This window comes from Ambystoma mexicanum, chromosome 7q (genome assembly GCF_040938575.1).
Source record: "Ambystoma mexicanum isolate Mex_15411 chromosome 7q, UKY_AmexF1_1, whole genome shotgun sequence".
Taxonomy (NCBI): Eukaryota; Metazoa; Chordata; class Amphibia; order Caudata; family Ambystomatidae; genus Ambystoma; species Ambystoma mexicanum.
The window spans coordinates 547,537,190-547,557,834 of NC_090941.1; the positions used below are offsets into that span (position 1 = coordinate 547,537,190).

The 20,645-nt window shown below is 44.5% G+C and overlaps 1 protein-coding gene across 11 annotated transcripts in view; it reads left to right on the forward strand.

Moving 5' to 3' along the window:
- Window positions 1-20,645, forward strand: part of ENOX1 (ecto-NOX disulfide-thiol exchanger 1) — a 1,853,609-nt gene that overhangs the window by 1,783,459 nt on the left and 49,505 nt on the right. For all 11 annotated transcript variants that reach the window (XM_069639318.1, XM_069639317.1, XM_069639316.1 and 8 more), the window contains one exon: window positions 2,856-2,958. In XM_069639318.1, the coding sequence (XP_069495419.1) occupies window positions 2,856-2,958 (103 nt within the window). The remainder of the gene's footprint in view (window positions 1-2,855; window positions 2,959-20,645) is intronic.

Below are 20,645 nucleotides of genomic sequence, written 5' to 3' on the forward strand. Positions count from 1 at the left end.
TCCATGTCCACCTAAAGCAGAGCTCATTGAGAAATACACATCACGGTTTAAATGATTGTAATTTGATTGTCTGTTCTCTCGAGTCTCCTCATGTTGCAGGCCCATTGCAATTAAACCAAACAGTAATATAAATCATTTTTACAAAAATTATAGAATGTTTCCGTATTACAAACACATGGCCGACCCATAGGGACAATAAAAAAAAAGGCACGCAGACAAGATGCCCTTACACTAACTGGAGCTAACTAGAAATGTGTGCTCGCTCAAAGTGAAGGTCAGCTGCTTTGATGTTTTGCTCGGGTGGCGGAACGGCCCACGACCCAGTATAAGGTTCTATTGTGATTTGACCTTGACAGGCCGGGACCATCCTGAAAGACTAAGAAAAGATAATGAATAAAATTTCAGAAACGAAACGATGAGCCACGTTCATTAGAAGAAGTAACGTCGGCAAAGAAGGAGTGGTGTTTCGGGTCTGCCCTACACAGAGACACAATGGAAAATGCAAATATAATGTAAGTAACTTTTGATGAGTTTATACCGCAATTTCATTACTATACAGTGGCTTTAAAGACGGGTTCAGTTGTACTTGTTCGTTCTATGTGGCATATTGTTTTCTACCGCGCACTATCTTGAGGAGAAACATCTGCTTTTACTGAAGCACCTCAAAACCTTCCTCTTTGCTTCTGCTTTCTCTTTCCCTCTCCCCTGCTACAACTGGTCCACTGTCTGCGACCTCGGTCCTGGGCCCTTCCACTCTCCACCTGCACTGCCTCCCTGTCAACCCCTGCACTGGGGGACTGTCTCAGTATCCTACAGCCCCCCCTTCCCAGCACTTGTTCTGCACTTACCTTGCACTTGCCACCAGCTGGCCCTATTTATTTATTATTTTATGCTACTTACCTTGTACTCCACTCCCCCCCCCTCCCTGCCTCGCCACGCCTTTAAACACTTGTGTACACCCAGTAGCGCTGTCCTCGCTATGATTTTAATAAGGATCTGATGGTGAGACTAATTTCATTTTTTATGTTTTTAGGTACATCATTCACTACTGTCTGTGTCACGAGTACCGGACACCGGCGGACGGCTTCTACAGCCGCCAGTTGCTTCTCCGCGTGAACAACGTTACCACCCTGACCATTTTATGGGACGATCGCCAAGTACAAGTATGCCCTTACGCGGTACTAACGGTTAGATGCAACATACCTACCGTTGTGGTGGCCTAGTGCCTCGTTGTTGGAACAGCCATGCGATTATCAGTGCGACCGAAGAGCTTATTTTTATCGTAAACCAACACCCTGTGTACTGCACACGAACATCGCTTCCCTCAAGACGAACTAATTTGGATCGAGAGCAAAGAAAAATGCAAATCGCTGAATATTCTCTAAACATTTGATGTCCAATAAACGTACTTTGCCAAATGTACAATCTTGCCGTTTGCTTTTAAACCACGGTTTCACATTCCGAATTGTGGCGCTGTATTGTGAGATGCTCTAAGACCCTGTGTACAGCAAAGGACCATCGCGTTCCTCAATACGAACTTTTTGGAACATGAGCAAATAAAAATGCAAATCGCTGAATATTCTCTAAACATTTGATGTCAAATAAATGTACTTTACCACATTTACAATCTTGCGGTTTGATTTCAAAGTACAGTTTCATATTCCGAATTGTGGTGCGCTGTATTGTGAGCTGATCTGTGTTTATTTCCGGGGTCTGTGTGGAGTCGCGTAGAAGACGCCTGGGCGCGTTTGCCTACGCAGCTCAGTCACGTCACGGATAGAGGCGGGGAATATGAATGTTTTGATAAAGTCTGTTTCAGGGGCGGGGGATTTGATTTAGTGCCGCAAAGGCAGGTGAGCCAGGTCGATGCGGCGGAATGATAGGATTATCACAAAATGGAGGCTGATTTCGAGTGCGATAATGGGCGAAAAGTCGGGTAAGGTCCATAGGAAAGTTTCCTACGATCTACCGATTTATGCTTACAAACACATGGCCGACCCGTAGGGACAATAAAAAAAAAGTCCCAGAACTATCCTTTAATAAGGATTTAGAAAATGAGTATTTAATCGGCACAAGAAGTAAAAATAACGTTACTGCCTGAGATTTTTTTTAAAGTTGCTATTAAATGTAAATGATTGAGGCTGAGAGTGATGCACAATGTCTCGGGAGGACAGCTCATGGGCATCACGCTCGCCTTGGAAGCAAGATCATGCAGAGCAGCACATGTTCGATCCCCGGGTCCGCAATTATAAACAGTTATAAATAACCAATTAAGATAAATAAATAAAAATGGGAAGGTGGGGCATTTCATTATTTGTGTTTCAGAGAAGTAGATCAGTTAGTCATGGCACTAGGAACGCAAGGAGTGGGCACACGACATCACGAGGCAGATTTCGGGTGAGTACAGATGTGTCAGGGGCTAATGAGTAAAAGTGTTTAACGTCAAAATACTATCTGAAGATTCCATGCAAACACCTGCTGCAAGAGGCACAGATATCTGCACGCGCTCCAATGAAATGTAAGGAACTAGAACACGGGTGTGATTAAGATTGCAATATCCACTCAAGCAACGTCACACACGTTAAACAATGCGTGCAGGCTACCCATATTAAAGAACCTGGCTGCATATCCAAATCAAATGTCACTGTGCAGTGTGATGGGCCCCCTTGCCAATCAGGCAGTGTTTCAGTACTTAACAATGCATTACGGTGCCAATTTGTTTACATGGAGAATGGGTGTGCAAGCAACTGAGTCTACTGCAATACAACAAGGAGAATTGAACCAGAAATGTGAGTGCAATGTTTTCAATCCGCATACTTTTATTTTTCTGAATAACGTCTTCTTTATATTTTTAGGAATTGAACGGTTTCACAGTTGGTCTAGGCAATCAAGACACAGAAAATAATTTAGAGAAACAAAGTCCTACTGTAAAATGTGAAAAAGAAGCACTCCTTATAGGTAAGATGGTGTCACTCAAGTCCCTGCATACATGATAGAAGAAGAGCTGACTCTACTCCTATGTTCTGTTGTGTCTCGTTATTAGTCCTTCTTTTCTACAAAGATATGGCTTTGTCTCTTCCTTTTCGCCCCTTGCATCACGTATTCACACAAACCTCTATGTCTACTTCTTCCATGTTGTCATTCCGCCATCTTCTCATCTTCCAACACTGATCTCTGCAGCAGCTGCATTACTACTCAACATATGCAAACAAGTTCTTCACTCATGTGAGATTCCTTTCAGTTCTGATTACCACATACCCACACTTGCAATCATTGTTTTACCCAGAAACAATAGTGTAGACTCCAGTTCATACATGTCTAACCAACTATCCACATAGCCACCGTCTGCCATTAGTAGCCATCTTTTCTAGTTCACTCTTGGCAACCCTTTCTTAAACTATAAGAAACTTCAAGTGTTGTTGTTCACATAGTATTGTTGCAATCGCATACATCTTGGCTCTGTCTTGCAGAGTATATTTCTACCCCAAGCACAACACCCACCCACTCTTCGTATGGTCACTTCTTTTTTTTACTTGCTTTATTTGTTTCCTTTAGGCAATCCAGTAACTTTTTGTTACTTTAGACCATTCAAAAATGTTTTTCATGCTTCGCAGACAAGGTATATCCATTTAACATTAATGAACAAACATAAGAAGTCGGCATGCGGGTCCTTAGGACGCCTTAACCTTTATCCACACTGTCTGCCCTCTCCACTCCTCTTTTCCCTCTAACCCCCTTCCCTTCTGTAGAACAGGCGTATTCGCATTAACATTCAGTACCTTCTCCTCCACTCCTTTGGTCACCATGTTGCAAAAATGTGTCATTAACCCTGGCATACAACACTATCTTTCTCTCTCCTTTCATGCTCCTGAAACGGGAGCCACACTTGTACACATGTCTGAAAACGTCCATGAACGAGAGCAGTAATCTTTTCCATTGGCAAGATTCCCCAAATCTTTACCCACCAATACGACATGAATGGACCTTCTTTTGATCTCCAGAACTGCGCCAGCATTAGTCTGGCCACATTTAGCAGGTGCATAAGCAATGCTGCTCTAGTTCCCCTCATTGCCTAGGGTCCTTCCACCACATTTCCCAAACTCAATACCAATGGAGCCATCGAAATATGAATGCCTGTTATGTCTTTAACGTGTCCCAGTATCTCTTTGCAAAAGATTTGGGCTTTTCGGTCGCTTCCACCACATGTGACCCAGACTACCCATTTCACCTGCAAGTGATTTTGCTATTTCTTTGCGGTGTGAGATACCATCAGTGGTATATTTTATATGCTGTTTCTTTGGCAGTACTGCATTTAGATGCCCTATGCGCTCTTTCCCAAATACGCTCCCAATACTCCTGTGCTATGTCTACCTCCAATTCCCGTTCCCACCGTTCCAGTCAGCCTTCCTTCTCTCTCCGTCCTCTCTCCTCGACGGATCCCTGCTGCTTGTTCTCCGAGCCCCCACCCGCACTACACTCTTCAGAAGATCGTAGGCCTTTTGCATGGTAAGACCTGTAATTTCGGCCTGCACCAAGTGCGTGTTGCGCATTTTTTGATTACTATTCCTAAATTCAAGTGCGCTCTGGGAGCTGAGGATTTCTTGCCTTGCAATCTTTGTTTGTTCTTCTCAACATTATCTGCTGCATTTGGGGAATACTGAATGTTGCACGCATTGTGCTACCAAGCACTCCGGCCCTTCTAAGATGTCCGCACTCTTTTTGGACTCCCTAATGTGTTTTGCCTGGCCTGCCTGCCCTCCCCCTATTGGATGCCTGTGCCTTCTTAGCCCAATCAGGGCTGCCGGGAGGCGGGAGCAGCCACCTCGTCTAAGGCGCACAACAAGGCCCCTCTGAATCCTTCTCTCTCCTTCCTTTCTCCTCGACGGATCCCTGCTGCCTGTTCTCCAGAGCCCACGCTACACTCTTCAGAAGATCGTAGGCCTTTTCCAGGGTAAGACCTGTAATTTCGGTGTGCACCAAGTGCGTGTTGCGCATTTTTTGATTACTATTCCTAAATTCACTAAGTGCGCTCTGGGAGCTGAGGATTGCTTGCCTTGCAATCTTTGTTTGTTCTTCTCAACATTATCTGCTGCATTTGGGGAATACTAAATGTTGCACGCATTGTGATACCTAGCACTCCGGCCCTTCTAAAATGGCCGCACTCTTTTTGGACTGCCTAATGTGTTGTGCCTGGCCTGCCTGCCCTCCCTCTATTGGATGCCTGTGCCTTCATTGCCCAATCAGGGCTGCAGGGAGGTGGGAGCCGGCACCTCGTCTAAGGCCCATGACAAAGGCCCTGTCTACCCCTGTCCACCACGGTACGTCGGGTCGCCCCCGTGAGTGTCTGCGTGCCCCCATGCCCCCCGTGAGTGTCTGTGTGCCCCCATGCCCCCTCTGAGTGTCTGTGTGACCCCATGCCCCCCCAGGAGTGTCTGTGTGCCCCCATACCCCCGTGAGTGTCTGTGTGCCCCATGCCCCCGTGAGTGTCTGTGTGCCCCCATACCCCCCATGAGTGTCTGCGTGCCCCCTTGCCCCCCCGTGAGTGTCTGTGTGCCCCCATGCCCCCCGTGAGTGTCTCTGTGCCCCCATGCCCCTCCATGAGTGTCTGTGTGCACCCATGCCACCCTGTGAGTGTCTGTGTGCCCCCATTCCCCCCCGTGAGTGTCTGCTGCCCCCATGCCCCCTCCATAACTCCCTCCTCTTCTACCATCCTCCTTCCCACTTCTCCCTCCTCTTAGCCTTCCCCCTCTTAGCACTTACTCTTATCATCTGTTCCCTGGACTTTTGATAGCAGCTTGTCTATCTCCGCTCCTCCCCTCCTTGTTTTCTCCCTCCTCCCCCACCCCTGCTCTTTAATTTGTCTTTGACAAATTTGCACAGTAGCGTACCTTATTCACCTCCTTCTCCCCTCTCTTATCCCCCCGTTCACCCCTCCCACCCCTCCTCTTGTATACCACCTGCACTACATCAATTGTCGTCAGACATAGTAATGTTACTGCTTGCTTTGTTCTCCTTCTTTTCCCTTCCCTCTTGCCTTACTTGTTCTATGCACTTGCACTATCAGAAATGTCGACAAGCCTAGTACGATAGTCATTTTTCACATTCTGTATTGTTTCAAGGACTTTAGCTGAATGTAACTGTATTTTCCTATGTTCCCTCCCTCCTTGAAGCGCTTTGAAACACATTGTGTATAGGCGCGATATAAATAAACAATCAATCAATCAATCTCCAGGGGTATCCCTAGCCATAAGTTTATATGTTTTCAAAATTGTACCTTGGTCGATACCTTCCGACATTGATATCTCAAGTTCTTTGTGTGTCCTATTTCCAGCTTGTCTTTCCATCACATTTGTGATCCAGTGCCAGATCTGGGCATACCTAAAGCGTTCCTGTGCCTTTATTCCAATTTAGACTCACACTCCTAAAATTTAAGTGAGCTTCCCTCCACATTTCCATTAGCTGTATTTTTCCATTGCCTTCCCATTTATCCCATTAGCCTCTACTCATCCCTGGTGTGAACTCAGGATTATGACTAATTGGCAACGTGGGTTCCAACTCCTAGGACTAGCAGGATATCATCTGCATATAACACGATCTTATGTTGTTGCCCAATACTTGTTATACCCAATATTTCCTTGTTCTGTCTTATCAAACAGGCCAGGGGCTCTGTAACCACTGAAAAGACCAGGGAGACAAGGTTCCATGTGATAATGTCCCCACAAAAATGTCACCATGCAAAGAATTCGCCGAAAAATGGCAGTTTTTTGCAGAGACATTATTAAATGGAACATGCAGGGGACACCACTGCAACTCCCAAAATCTTTTTTTTTCAAGGGGAACAGGGGACACTCCTGCAACCCCGCTCCCCCTCTCCCTATATATATGGTCAAATACTAAACCAAAAGGATGGGTACCCCCTTCGTCATGGACATAGGGGAAGAAACTGAAGCACAGGCAATGAGGAATGTCTCACGGAACAACAAAAAAACTATTATATAGATTAAGGACTCACATTAGCAGAAAGGAGTGTGGGCGGTCAGGAATCATGGTACTCGATTAATTTCAACATTTATTCTTTAAAGAAATCAATAGTCATGTTGTCATTTACAATAACAGGTATTGTTAAAAGCATCTAGTATGTCACATATTCAGTAAAACGTGTTTTATCAAAATAATTTGCAAAAATGTGCGCAAAAAGATGCCACAGTCTATAGTACTGTGGAAATGTACTTAAAGGCAAACAATTCACATACCTTCAAAATGGAACATTAGCCTTGTTCTTTATATTTCACTAAAATGATAAATATCATATCACTAAAGTGCTAACTGTCTGTGTCACTAAAGTGCCAAGTGTCATAGCTAAGTGCAAAGCACTAAAGTGCTAGCTGTCATTTCACTAAAGTGCTGGATATCATGTCACTAAAGTCTTACTGTCTCTGTCACTAAAGTGCTAAGTGTCTGATCACTAAAGTGCTAGATGTCAGGTAGCACTTTTTTTGGATAAAACTCGTTTTATTGAATATGTGACATATTAGATGGTTTCAACAATCCCATGACAACATGACCATTGATTTTTTTTTAAAGTAAATAAAGTATGAAATTAATCGATCACCATGATTCCTTACCGACCACACTACTTTCTGCTAATGTGAATCCTTAATCTATGTAATAGATTTTTTGTTGTTCCATGGGACATTCCTCATTGCCTATGCTCCCATATATATGGTCACCTATATAAGGTCGCCACACTCCTTTCCCCGGTGATATTATGTACAGCGACCATATATATAGGGACATTATTACCTGATACCTGAGACAATGGGTAGGCCTGGCAGTGCCGCTCAAGCGTTTAACGCGTTTTGAAAGTACTCCATTAATACTAACCCTCAATGAGGGGATTTTATACATTGCCAGGATCATATTCCTGAATTTGGGGCCTAAACCATATTCTTCCAATACATTTGTCACGTGAGTCCAGTCCATGCTGTCAAATGCTCGATGGGTATCAAGTTCCACCACTGTCATTCTCTGACCCAACCTCCTCCATTATTCTATAAGATTGACCACTCGCCTTATATCATCATGGGTAGTTCTCTCTGAGATTAATCCTGTTTGATCTGGGTGTATTAGGTGTATTATTCTAGGTAGGACCATCATCAAGCAAGTGGCAAGTAACTTTGCATAAATCTTTCCATCTCCATTAAGGAGTGGGATAGTAACCAAAGTAATCTTTTCCCTGGTTTGCGCGCCAAGATAGTCATTGACTGTGCCATGTCCTATGAGACCCTCCCCTTTTCTGCCATAGCATTAAAAAATGTTGTTGGCGGTTGCAGTAAAAGCATTTCAAATGCTTTATGGTATGCATTACTGAAGCCATTTGGGGGCAGGTTTTATTTCGGGGCAAATCATCTATTGCCTTCACAATTTCTTCCAGGGTTATGGGTACATCTAATATTTCTTTGTCCACTGCAGTAATTTTGGGCAGGTTTGCCTTCACTAAAAGTTCCTTTTGTTTATCGGAATCTAAATGTTTACTCCCCACAACCTTCTTATAGTATGATTCAAGGAAGCTGTGGGTCCTGTGCTGTGCTGTTTGCTGTCTGCCTACTATTGCCATTCTAAGAAGGTGTTGCCTTTCCTTTACACTCGCCTCTCCAAAAGCAGAGTATCACAGAGTGTTGGCTGTCAAGGAAGCTGTGGGTCTTTTGCTGTGCTGTTTGGAGTCTGCCTTCTGTTGCCATTCTAAGAAGGCAGAGCCTTTCCTTTACACTCGCCTCTCCTGACGCAGAGCATCGCAGAATGTTGGTTGAGTGTTGGCTTGCAAGGAAGCTGCGGGTCCTGTGCTGTGCTGTTTGGAGTCTGCCTACTTTGGCCATTCTAAGAAGGCTGAGCCTTTCCTTGGCACTCGCCTCTCCCAACGCAGAGCGTCATGGAGTGTTGGCTGAGTGTTTGCAGAGTTTTTGTGATTCTTTGTGCAGCTGGTGGAGGCAGTGATGGTGCTGGGAGGTGGCAACCTACAAAGATGTGAAATCAGGCCAGCCTTCTGCAGACTGCAGGTAACGGGGCAGCTGGTGCAAACTCTGCGAAGTTTGGGAACTCAGTGAACGCTGAAACTTCTGTATCGAGCCGGCCTGTCCCTGTAAACTGGCCGGGGATGCTTTCTTACTCTTATGGCTTTGATGGCAATCCCTGGGTTGCCTTTACCACGCCATGCATGTCGGACGGTTCACCGCTCCCCACCCCCCAACAGTTTCCTCTCCTCCCGGTACTTCGTCAATGGAACTGGCACAATCCTCACTGCACGTACTTGCTGGTAGTCAGCCTGTGGCAAACAGCCGAGGCAGTATAGACATTATGGGATCGAACAATGATCCCATAATGAACGGAGGATAGCACATGGGCAACGTGCTGGTGTTGGAAGCAAAACCACGCAGAATAACATAGGTTCAAATCCCAGATCTGCGCTTAGAAAGCAAACTCAGGTATGGTATTAGTCGTGTTCGAAAAAAAAAAATTCTATTAAATAAATAAATAATTAAATTAAATAAATGTGTGGGGGCCGGAGGACTGGGAAATGGTGCACAATAACAAGGCTCTCAATTGCTCAACCGTAGCCATGATGTCTAACTATGGGGATATAGAGGTAAGGGCCTCCACCTGTGCCCCTATCCCTGCAATTGATTTGAAGTCAGCCACCGCAACCATGGAGCTTGTAAGTAAAAAAGGGGACGCTCGGCTGCTGAATCTAAGGAGTAAATCCATGTCTGACTGTGCCATGCTGAAATGGCATTTTAAGGAAATGTAGGTCTCTCCAACAATTGCCAAGGCTCGCTCGACTGAAGTGGCAATCATAGGCCACAATAGCACAGGTGGTGCAGTAGGTCAAAATGTGGGAAATGGCTGGCACGACCCCTTGGATGCCGATCTGCTGGAAAATTCTGACCTTTTTGTCCCACCACCGTTGGAAACACCCATGCAACCAAAGGAAACATTGCTCCAGTTTCCCCCTCAGATGGAAGTAACAACTCCTATGGTGGCCACAGGAGAGCTGAGCATCGTTCAACATAATCGGGACTCTCCAATTGTGCCCACTATTGAGGCTTCTAAAGTGAACCCGGAGACCAAGGGATGTAACGTGAATCCCTCAAATCAGCTAAAGATCGATTTGTCTGTGGAGGGGTTAGCTTCGCAGGAGTGCCCAAACCTGATGGACAGATTAACCAAGGATATTGCAAACTTGACGCTGCAATTAAGTACTTAAGCAAGCAGTCGAGTAGGAAAATGCTCGATCTCGGAAGTAGGAAAGGACCCAGATGCGACCCAAGCACTCCCCCCCAAGAGACCGAGAACCTTGCAAACCCAGGTGGCCTTTCCTGCATCAGCAATTGATTTGAACTCAATGCCACCTGTCCTCTCCACCCAAAAGGATCTTCAAGGGACGTCCAGCTTGGGCCCCCATGGCTACCAGGGCTATGTGTCAAGTACAAGTGAATACCCGAGTGAGGACTCTGAGCAGGATGCCAATCAGAACCTGAGACCACACCATGAGGCAAGAGAAGCCTCTCTTCAAAGATCATACCAAAGGGTTTGGGTTACTTCTCAAGATGACCCGAAGGAAGGTATGCTGGGCTCTCAGATAGCCCAGTTGCAGGCAAGCTTTTGTTCAGTTGTCTCCATCACACTTACTCCCTTCCTAAAACGGGACTAAAATTTAAATGACAACTATAAAGACCAGTCTACATTGCTAGCATTAATGCACACAGTTAATTTACAGGGAGTCATTCATTAAGGCTTTTCGTGACAAAAGAGCAAGAGAAAAAGAAATGGTGGGGTTATTTTTAAAACCTGTATCGACCTAATCCAGGAGGTGAGGGTAGTCCTTCTTTGAAGGGATTCGAGACATTGTTACGCAGTTGAAGTACCAGGACAACGTCATCAGAGAAAAATGTAATGACCCGCAGGTGCTTGCTGAACTGGTCTCGAATAATTTACAATCAGAAACCATCTTTAACCCTGAGCTGCAAGTTGGCGTATACAATTTCCATCTGCCCAAGAGAGAGAAGATCGGTCATGGAGCATCCCCTCACTAGAAGTTGGTATCAGTTTGAAGCTCACAGTGACTTAGAGTCAAGCACTCTTCCCAGTGGATTTGGATTCACCCCCGGTCTTGGGTAGTCGTGGGTGAGGACGAAATTGCCAGGACTGCTGTAAGTCTAGTTAATTTTCCAATCTTTGTCCTGAAACATCAAAAGCAGAACAAAGTCTTGGTAAAACCCAAAATGATTGAGCAACTGAGGAAATCCCAAAACATGACCCAAAAGAAGTTATCAAAGGGTGGTGGATCCCAGAGTTTCATAAGAAACCTCAGAAAGGTATCAGTGGAATCAATGAAACTCACAGCACCAACTGAAAGTTGCCGCATGGAATGCAGCAAGGAAACTTCATCGAAAGAAGGGGCTAGAGAGAAGTCAGGCAGGGCATCTTCAGGATTAGACTCTATAATTGAACTGGAAAGCTTCAATGACCCGTTGTTCAGAGTTTCCACATATGAAGAATGTCCATCTGATGGCTCCCTGAAAGAAGGCTCCGTAGTTGCAAATGCCTCAGCTTGTCGGGGGCTAGTGGAAGAAGGTCCTAATCATCGGCCAGAGGGTGAGGACCCAAATTCCACACAATTTCTAACAATGGCGGAGAAATGAGCCAGAGTGACAGGCATTTTAGAGGTTGCGGATAAAATTATCAAATACTACAGAACTGTTAGATACACTCGTGCAATAACCCGGGAGCCTGGGGAGGGCGACCAGGTCTATGATCTTAGACTGTATGGTAAACTGCAGGATAGTAAGGACAAGCAAAAGGAATCTAATAATGGCAGTACTTAGGTAATCTTGGAAGGAGTGCTTGGAGCTGCTGACAGATTAATTTTAAACCCTCCAACATAATGCGCCTTCTCCACCACGTCCCTCGACTGCAAGTGATTGACTCCAAAGACATCCGGATAATCGACTTTCCAAATGAGAAAGAAAATGATCGAGTGTGCCTTCACATGACTTCTGCTTCTTTGATCGCTCTGCTCATGAATGCGAGTGACGAGCTGCAGGCACTCGGCTTCGACCTAAAAAACTGTACAAATCCATCAAAACTAGTCCCTGAGCGAGGCTGTTAATTATTAACTCAAAGCCCAGGGGGGCGGTCTGGAAGCCCAAGTGGAGGACCCAAATAACAATGAAAGTTGGCTATGTGCGGATCAACCAAACAATCCTCGCAGGGAAACACCAGTCTCTTTGCGTGGCCCAAATACATTAAAGATCACCATAAAAGGAACATGCATCGAGATAGAAGGTGAGGGTGTGGTGCTGAGGGTAGACACTAAGACCTCTCGGGTGATAAAGAGCAGTCTTGGGACTGGTTGGCTAGAGCCTTAGTACCGGGCTCGACAGATTAGAGCTGGGGAATTAAAGGGCCCGGTAGGATGGATATTGGATCCTGGAACACTAGAGGATTCACCCATCTGTTTCAAGGCTTCAACGCTGCAGTTGCTACACTTGACATCATATAACTGCAGGAAACATGGTTTAGGGAGATCCCATCCCTAGATAGGTTCTCTGTCTACCTCAATAAAGCTGCAAAGGGGAAATCTGGAAGGCCAGATTCTGGCCTATTGACATTGATTAGAAACAGCTCCATCCAGAAGGTCATTTGTGTCATTCACCCAAACTCTCATATCCAGATCCTATTAATTAAAACCCCTGAAACCCTCTATTAACAGTCAGGGGTATTTGGATCTCTTCAACTTGTATTCGAACCCCGACTCTAGGGATGCAAGTACCTTTGTGGGCACTGTGTCATCATGGATAAAAATAATGTACATTGTAATGATCGACACTTGGTTGATAATTTGTGGTGACTTGAATGGTAATTGCTTGCGATTGGGTTTGAGGGATTTTGTGGTGGGTTCAAAGTGGAAAAGAGGTAGATGCTTGGAGTGGTTGGAGGAAATGGATACCAGAGACAGCCACATGGTAAACTGGCAAGTTAAGGGTGACTTGTCAGGGGCCATGACATGGCACTCGGGGGACGCCAGTGTAAAACTGGATTACTTCTTTGTCTCTATTAACGTTTTGCCATGGGTGGTAACTCTGAGAATCTTCCCCTCCATCCACAGTGATCAAGATCCACTAGTGCTTTCCTGTGCTATAGTAAGCAGGAAAAGAACCAAAATATATATAACATCTTTATCACAGATATGAAAGACGTCTTGGATCCCCCCATGACATGTTCACCAAAGATTAACGGAACAACTGCTGTATGGCTACTGTATGCCAACGATTTGGTCCTAGTGGTCCAAACCCCCATCAGCTTGCAGAGAAAGCTCAATATTCTGCAACGATAAGTAAACCAAAATGGTTTAAAGATAAACATTGCTAATACCGAGATACTTATTTTGGACAGCTGAGGGGATGGAAAAAGAAGGCTCCTAGCTGGACCTTAAATGGAAACTGAATATGCCCAGCGCCCTCGATAAAATATCTTGGGATAGTGATTAGTACGAGTGCATGTGAGAAACCATGGAAAGAATGCTTGATCAATAAAGTGAACTAGCTAACCACGCAAGGAATCTTGATCGGGCGGAAGTACAGAAAGTCCTCGCCCCTCCTGATCATACATTTCTACAACCAGAAAGTGCTACAGACCCATGCATACACAGTGTAGGCTTGTCTTGGCTTGCCGTGTGAAATCTGGGAAAGATTAGAGGGTCGTTCTGGAGAAGGATCCTACGCCTTCTCAATGCAATCCCAATGGCAATCATAAGACACAAGTTAGGTCTATTCTCTCTACATGTAAGGGCACTCTGGAAAACCATGATGATATTCAGATAATTAAACATGCCCGAGTGTCGTCCTCAATTCCAGATTCTAATGGTAAAAAAAATAGGGATGTTCGATTGGCCGTTGAACATTGGCTGGAACGATGCAAAGAAGCGTTGCTCAACCCGGGTCTGTCGTTGAACACCCTGTGTAAAAACCCATCACTGGTGAAAAAGACCCTATGGACTGTAGATTGGAGTAAAACTGAAACAAAAAGATCAAACTCAAAGGTGTATATGTTAACAAAGTCCTCCTTTGTGCTACCTAATGTGATCACTCAATACCTGAGAAGGTTTCCAAATGTAAGATACAGAGATTTATTCCTCAGATTCCGAACGACCATGCTGCACACTAAAGTCACGCTCTGTAGATACGGATGGCCTCTGAAGGATGACAGATGCCTACTGTTCAAAACTCAAGCCATCTCATTAAACCATCTGATTCTTTTTTGTCCAGAACTGAGAACTCAGAGAACGCTGCACTTGTAGGAACGAATGAGTATGACCTTTGGGACTGATGCTGAAGTATGGTGGGAGGTTTTATACGGGGGGCTAACGTGGATGTCACATGCATCTTGGTAAAGTTTCTAGAGCTGATTTTTCTGAAGAAATTCAAAGTGACGGAGCTCCAACAAGGATTAAGTTCATCCTAGGTAGGGCCTGAGAAGATAAATTGACAGTTACGGCTCAAGTGAGCAAAGAAGTGTACCCCATTTCCCTTCTTTTTATATTGTTTATGGTTCTTCACTTCCTTCTTCCCTTCAATCCTTTTTCCCTATCCCATCCCTGATAAGTGAAACAGGGTTGTCTTTTTTTCTCTTTTTTTTCCTTTTCAGGTTTTTCTTCCTGCATGTGTTGCTCTTTGAGGATGTGGAACACTGTAATTCTGTGACCTCTTTTTAACTGATTGTAAGTGACTAGCAAAAGTTTGAAATAAACTAAATGCTAAATAAAAAAATAGTATGATTCAATGATACCCAGTTTATCCTTTCCCCTCATTTTAGTTCACACTATTCATCTTTTAATTCTAATTTTCCGTATACACAACTTAGCTACCAAAATCGGTTTGCTTTATTCCACCTTATGTAGTAAGATTGGTTGGTCTGTAACATCAATTGGGCCGAGCCATCTGCCAAATGTGCCTCCAAATAACTATGGGCCTATGGTAATGTCTTAATAGCCTTATTTGATGCCTTCTGTCTGTGTTGCTTTTCAGTTTTTTTAATTGCATGTTCTAACTCGAGTCAAGTGTCCTCCCTTACTCTCAGGAATGCTGCTATTTTTCTGATAAATTATCGTCTAATGACCGCCTGCCTTGCATCACTTATAATCCTCCAATGCATACCCTCTATTTCATTCTCTCTGAAGTAATTTTGGAATTTGGAAGTACCTCTTCAATATGTGTTTTAATCACTACATCCCTTAATACTTGATCATTTTAACTCGATGGTTTCCTACTTTTCTCTGACCTATGTCCACAGATATTACTGCCAGCACTGAAGTTTCAGAGATCAAAATCATATCTATCCTGGAGTAATGCTTATGTACCACAGAGTAGTATGTATCATTATTGTCATCCCGACATAGAAATGCTATATTTCAATCAGTCTTGATTTGTTAAATACTTTTGCCAATGCCTATCTATTTCTCTTATCCTTTGCTACAAGGGATAGAGTTGTATCTTTCTCTCTGTCCATTGTGCAGTTAAAATCTCCCCCAATCACTACAAACCCCTCACCTATTCACCCTAGTTTTCCCAGGAGGGTCCCAAGATATGTATCCTGCTGCTCATTGGGGACATACAACAATGCCAGGTCCCTTTATTAAATATCTGCCTTCCGGGTCCATATATATATTGCCTTATGAACTTCTTTCCCTTACCAAGAAAAATCGCTACCCCTCATTTCTTCTCTCCACTTAATGCAAAATATTGTATTGGGTACTCCCTATTTTTCAACCTTTCTTCATCTTGATCCAAAAGGTGTGTTTCTTGTATAAATGCAATGGAGGCCCTAAACTCAGTTATTCTCCATAATATCAATCGTCTTTTTGGGGGAGAGTTAAGACCCTGAATAATCAGGGTCACAAATCCAAGGTCACCCATTGACCCCTGGACGCCTTATTTTGCTCTGACTTCCTGCCTCCTACTTCATGCAGGATTTCCTCCTATCACTCCCTTCCTATACATGTCGACCCAAAACCAAATCATAATATAACTTGAACTCAAACATAATCTGAGCAATCCTATCCTGGATTGATCTTGCCATCCAAAGAAGACAATGGGTCTGTTTCCCCTGAGCCTATGCCTACCCCAAGCGCCCCACACCCTAACTCAATTCAACATTTTAATCCAACTGTAACAGCTCGCAAGTCACATCCCCACATTAGCATCCCCTTTAAGCGATTCTCACCCTTCAAGTTCTGTAAAATGATTCAACCTTATTCCAGTACGCCAATCACCATCCACTCTCTACCAGTTACAATCTCATTATCATCCTCCTTTGCAGTAGAATAGTCCTTTTCTCACCCTCAAGGACCGCTCTCAGTCAATTCTTCTCTCCCGGCACCCATCGGTCCCCATCAGTCTCTCTTCTGTCATCCTTTCTCAGGGATTCTCTGCCACTGTTTAACTCTTCCTCTACTTGGAGAAGGATCACTCCCTGGGTCAGGATTTGCCAAGTCCCTGAAGCCCACCACCTCCTCTTCTCTGTTGTAACCCTTTGCTGTGTATAGTTGGCACGATGTGTAGTCCCTGTTGTGATAAGGACAGATGCAACCTGCACGTGGAATAATAGGAGGTGAGCCATACACTCTATGTAAGAACCTGATTTATGTTCTTGGGTCAGAGGCCAGGCCTGGAAAAATTGGTACCACCTGTTCATATCTGTGCAAACGTGGTGCCTCCCCTGGGACTGAGAAGGGAGGTTGTACGCCTGGATTTTCCAGGACATATCAAGCAACAATCTAAATACATTTACAACAACATACAGATGGAGTTAATGAGAGCTGTAATAAAGCAGTTCTGCATAAAAACACTTTAAACACGCCTAGGGGGGAAGCATGTATGGATAAACAAATAAACAATGTCTATTACTAAGGGAATAAATATTCAATAGATAAACAGAAGGTTTTCAATACGTATGTTTATAAACAGCCACCAAGCAATACAGAAGCAAGAAATACCTTGACACGATGCATATAAGAAAACAGTTCTTGAATGAAAAAAAAAACTGTAATTTCCAACGATCAGTAAAACTATTTCATGGTGTATGGACGCAGGAACAGTACTGTACACATGCCTCAAAATTAGTCTCTTGTGTTAACAAGTTCTTTTTCTCAATATGTTAAGTATTTTCCTGGTTCTGCTGGTTTGCTATCTTATGCAAAGGTTCCTGTGCAGTGTAATTTCTGAAGTAGAGCCCCATGTAATCTACTTCACCATATTTTGCAATGTTTATGATGAATCTTCTATGTAATGGTCAATTCTATATATTTGGTAGCTGCAGACTAACACAAATATATAACACAATAAGGGAAACCACAGAATTGGAGAAATTAAAAGAAACCTTAAAATGCCCAAAAGTAAAAAATAGCAAAATACATAAGCAGGTTTAAGTGTCTGAACCCAATACCTGCTTCTGGATGTTGACTGCACTGACCTGCTGCATTTCTGATAAGGTAGGGCTGGGAACACAGGGTATAGACCCTGCTGCAGCTGTCAGTTCTGAGAGGCTTACAAACGCTGCTGGTAATGGTGTAGCTTTCGAGAAGTAATGATTTCTTGTTAACCCCGACTGTCAGGAGCCCTTTGTGTGGGATACTCGAGACTAAGCAGCCCAAACTATGTGGCAAGTTCATAACCATGGCGGAATATGAATGAAGTGCCATGCAAGTTTGGCTTCTATTCAGTGCCTTTAGTGGTATGGAAAAATGAGCCGGGGATCATCAAGGGGGCGTGGCCTAACAGCGTGGAGTTGCTTGCTGGCTTGTTAGGCCACAGCGCCCTTCAAGAGCCCCAGTATAATGGGCTACAGGCACCACCGCCAGGCAGCCCTTTTTAGAGAACAGCACCCACTGGCCCCCAAGGGAGAGGGTGCTGATCTCTGCATTTATTACCTAAATAGATGACTGGCGGGTGACAGCACCACATGTTTTCAGCCATAATGGTGGTGCTGCCCCTCAGCAGGCATCCCTTTAGCTAAGAGATGCAGCGATCACCCTCGGGTGATTGATGCATCTTTTAGCTAAAGGGATGCCTGCCGAGGTGCAGCAGCACCATATAGGCTGAAAATGTGAGGCCGCTGGAAGCTGAGGCCTTTTTTCCTAAACCATGAAGCTCCCACTCATTCACAAGAGCTTCCGGTTTTTGAAAAAAAGGCCTCGGCTTCCAGCAGTCTCACCTTTTCTTCTATAAAGGTGGCACCAACGCACGGGAATCTCTTGATTAAAGGGGTGGCACTGCCAGCCCCGCCATTATGGAGTTACAGCATTTTTTCTGAAGCCTGAAGCTCTCACACATGAGCGAGAGCTTCAGGCTTTAGAAAGGAAGCCTTGTCCTCTAGCGTCCGGGGCTTCCAGGGGACATTAGTGAGTCCTGGCAGGGCCCCGCCTCAGAACCATATTTTGGAGCCTGCCTGGACTCGGCCCGGCCAGCGCGGCCCACTTAAAGCCCTACTTCTATTTTAAAATTAGAACCTGTAGGAGATCTGGGATATACAGCTACCCATTTTGGGTGAGATGTATTCCATGCAGAGTTCTGAGACCTGGCATAGTACATTTCTCCCTACCTTATGCTGAGCGCAGAAATGCAGGGACAATATCCTATTGTCTCATGCTCTAATACTAGCAGCACATCCCTTCTGGTGACAGCCGAAAGGGTTGTGCACACACTTCCCTCCACTAAGGTGCCTGGGCACTGCTCACTAAGCACCTGCTCGGAAGGTAATCAGACCAAAAGGGGCTCTTTATTTTCTCCTTTCTGCATTCTCCTAAGTGGTAAAGCCCTTATCAGTAGGTGTGTTCTCTCTCTACCCCAAAGCATGCTTGCAGAGGCTCTTACATTACAAATGGGAGCATCATGGCACAGATTAGGACAATTTCACAGGAAGGAACTAACCCAGTCCTTATCTAAAGGGGATCCATCACCCAGGGGTGCTGCTGGCAGAGTGCTGGAGGATCATAAAGCCATTGGGGTCCAGGATGAATGAGTGAGGTTCTTTTCTGCTGATTTATTAAATTTTTTGTTTATTTGAGAGGGAGATCAGGAACTGTGGGCAGAGGGACCCCACAGTCCAAGAATAGTCATCAATCAGTCGCTGCAAGGCTCGGGAGTATGGGCCAGCAAAACCGTGTTGTCTGCATAAGCCAGTAGTGGCACGAGCCTGCTACCCAACCTAGGAACATCCGGGGTGGATTTAAGTAAGTGGTCATAAAGACCATTGATATACAAACAGAAAAGCAGGGTGGCCAGCCCACAGCCCTGAGGCACCCCTCGCTCCACCTGGGAAAGGGCAGTACACCGTCCCTGCACCCCACTCCTCACACAGGCCACCCTGGAAAGATGCAATCTCTCCATGAGAACTCCCAATGCGCCTGGACAATTAATGGATCTGCGCAAAAACCAAAGCTTGTCATGATTGACCTTGTCAAAGGCGGTGCTCAAATCCATGAAAGCAAGAAAAATTGTCTCCTCCTTCATGTACAATGAGTGGTCCACCACCAAATAGAGCTTCAAGGACTGCTCAACAGTTCCAAGACCTGGTCTAACCCCCAGCTGAATGTAAGAAAGAGTATTACTACATTCCACCCAAGACTCCAATCTCCCTAGGAGAGCCCATTGTGGATATGCAAATTAGCCCAAGTGTAAGCCTTTTGCTCCAGGAAATTGTCTTTGTCATAGAGGGCAGTGCTACTTTATACATAGCTTAATAAACTCAACAGAGATATTTTGCAAGGCTGCATGACAACTACATACCTGGGTTCAATCCTTATTAGGGATCAACAGTGCAGTATAGTCTTGACAGCCGTGTGGTTGGAGCATTGGGGCATGTTTGCAAAGCACCAATAAAGTTATGGTGGGTTTAAAATGGCATTGGGAAACATTGACCAAATCATAGCCTACCCCCTGCTTCTACCCACAAAGTTCCAGATATTTTTGAAACAGTGACCAGCAGAGCATTGACATAGGAAGAAGAGTTGTATGTGATATTAACATTTTTTTAAATTGTGTTGCAGAAATGTAATAGAAAAAATGAACAGTGCTTAAATATTGTGCTCTGATGAAGATAATGTCACATTTAACAATATTGCTCTTAAAAAATCGTCACAAATCATCGATGTGTTGGAAGATGCGAAATCAAATTTTGGTTACTTCAAGCCCTGAAGTGAAAGGGACGGATGAGGTCATAGTTATTAACAAAGCAGTGCAACTGAAAACCTTGTTTAACTGCCGGCTTACAAGGGCGAGATAAGAATTAGGCCACTTCAGCCTGAAGCAAGTCTGCTCTAGGCAGTCAGGTTTACGATCACTGAAGCCCAAAGGTTAGAAGTGGTTTGTTATGAAATATTGAGTTTCATGCCAGGAAATAACATAAAGGGCACAGCATTGTGCTTTAAACTGTGAAGCAATTCTATAATAACCACTAAAATGAATGGCAACCCCTTTCAAGAAAACCCCCCTGAACCTCCGGCCTACCATCCTAGTCCTCCCCCACCAGACCCTGGCCACAATATTCTTTATTAAACAAAATGTAGAACATTATGTGCCACTATTATCAAA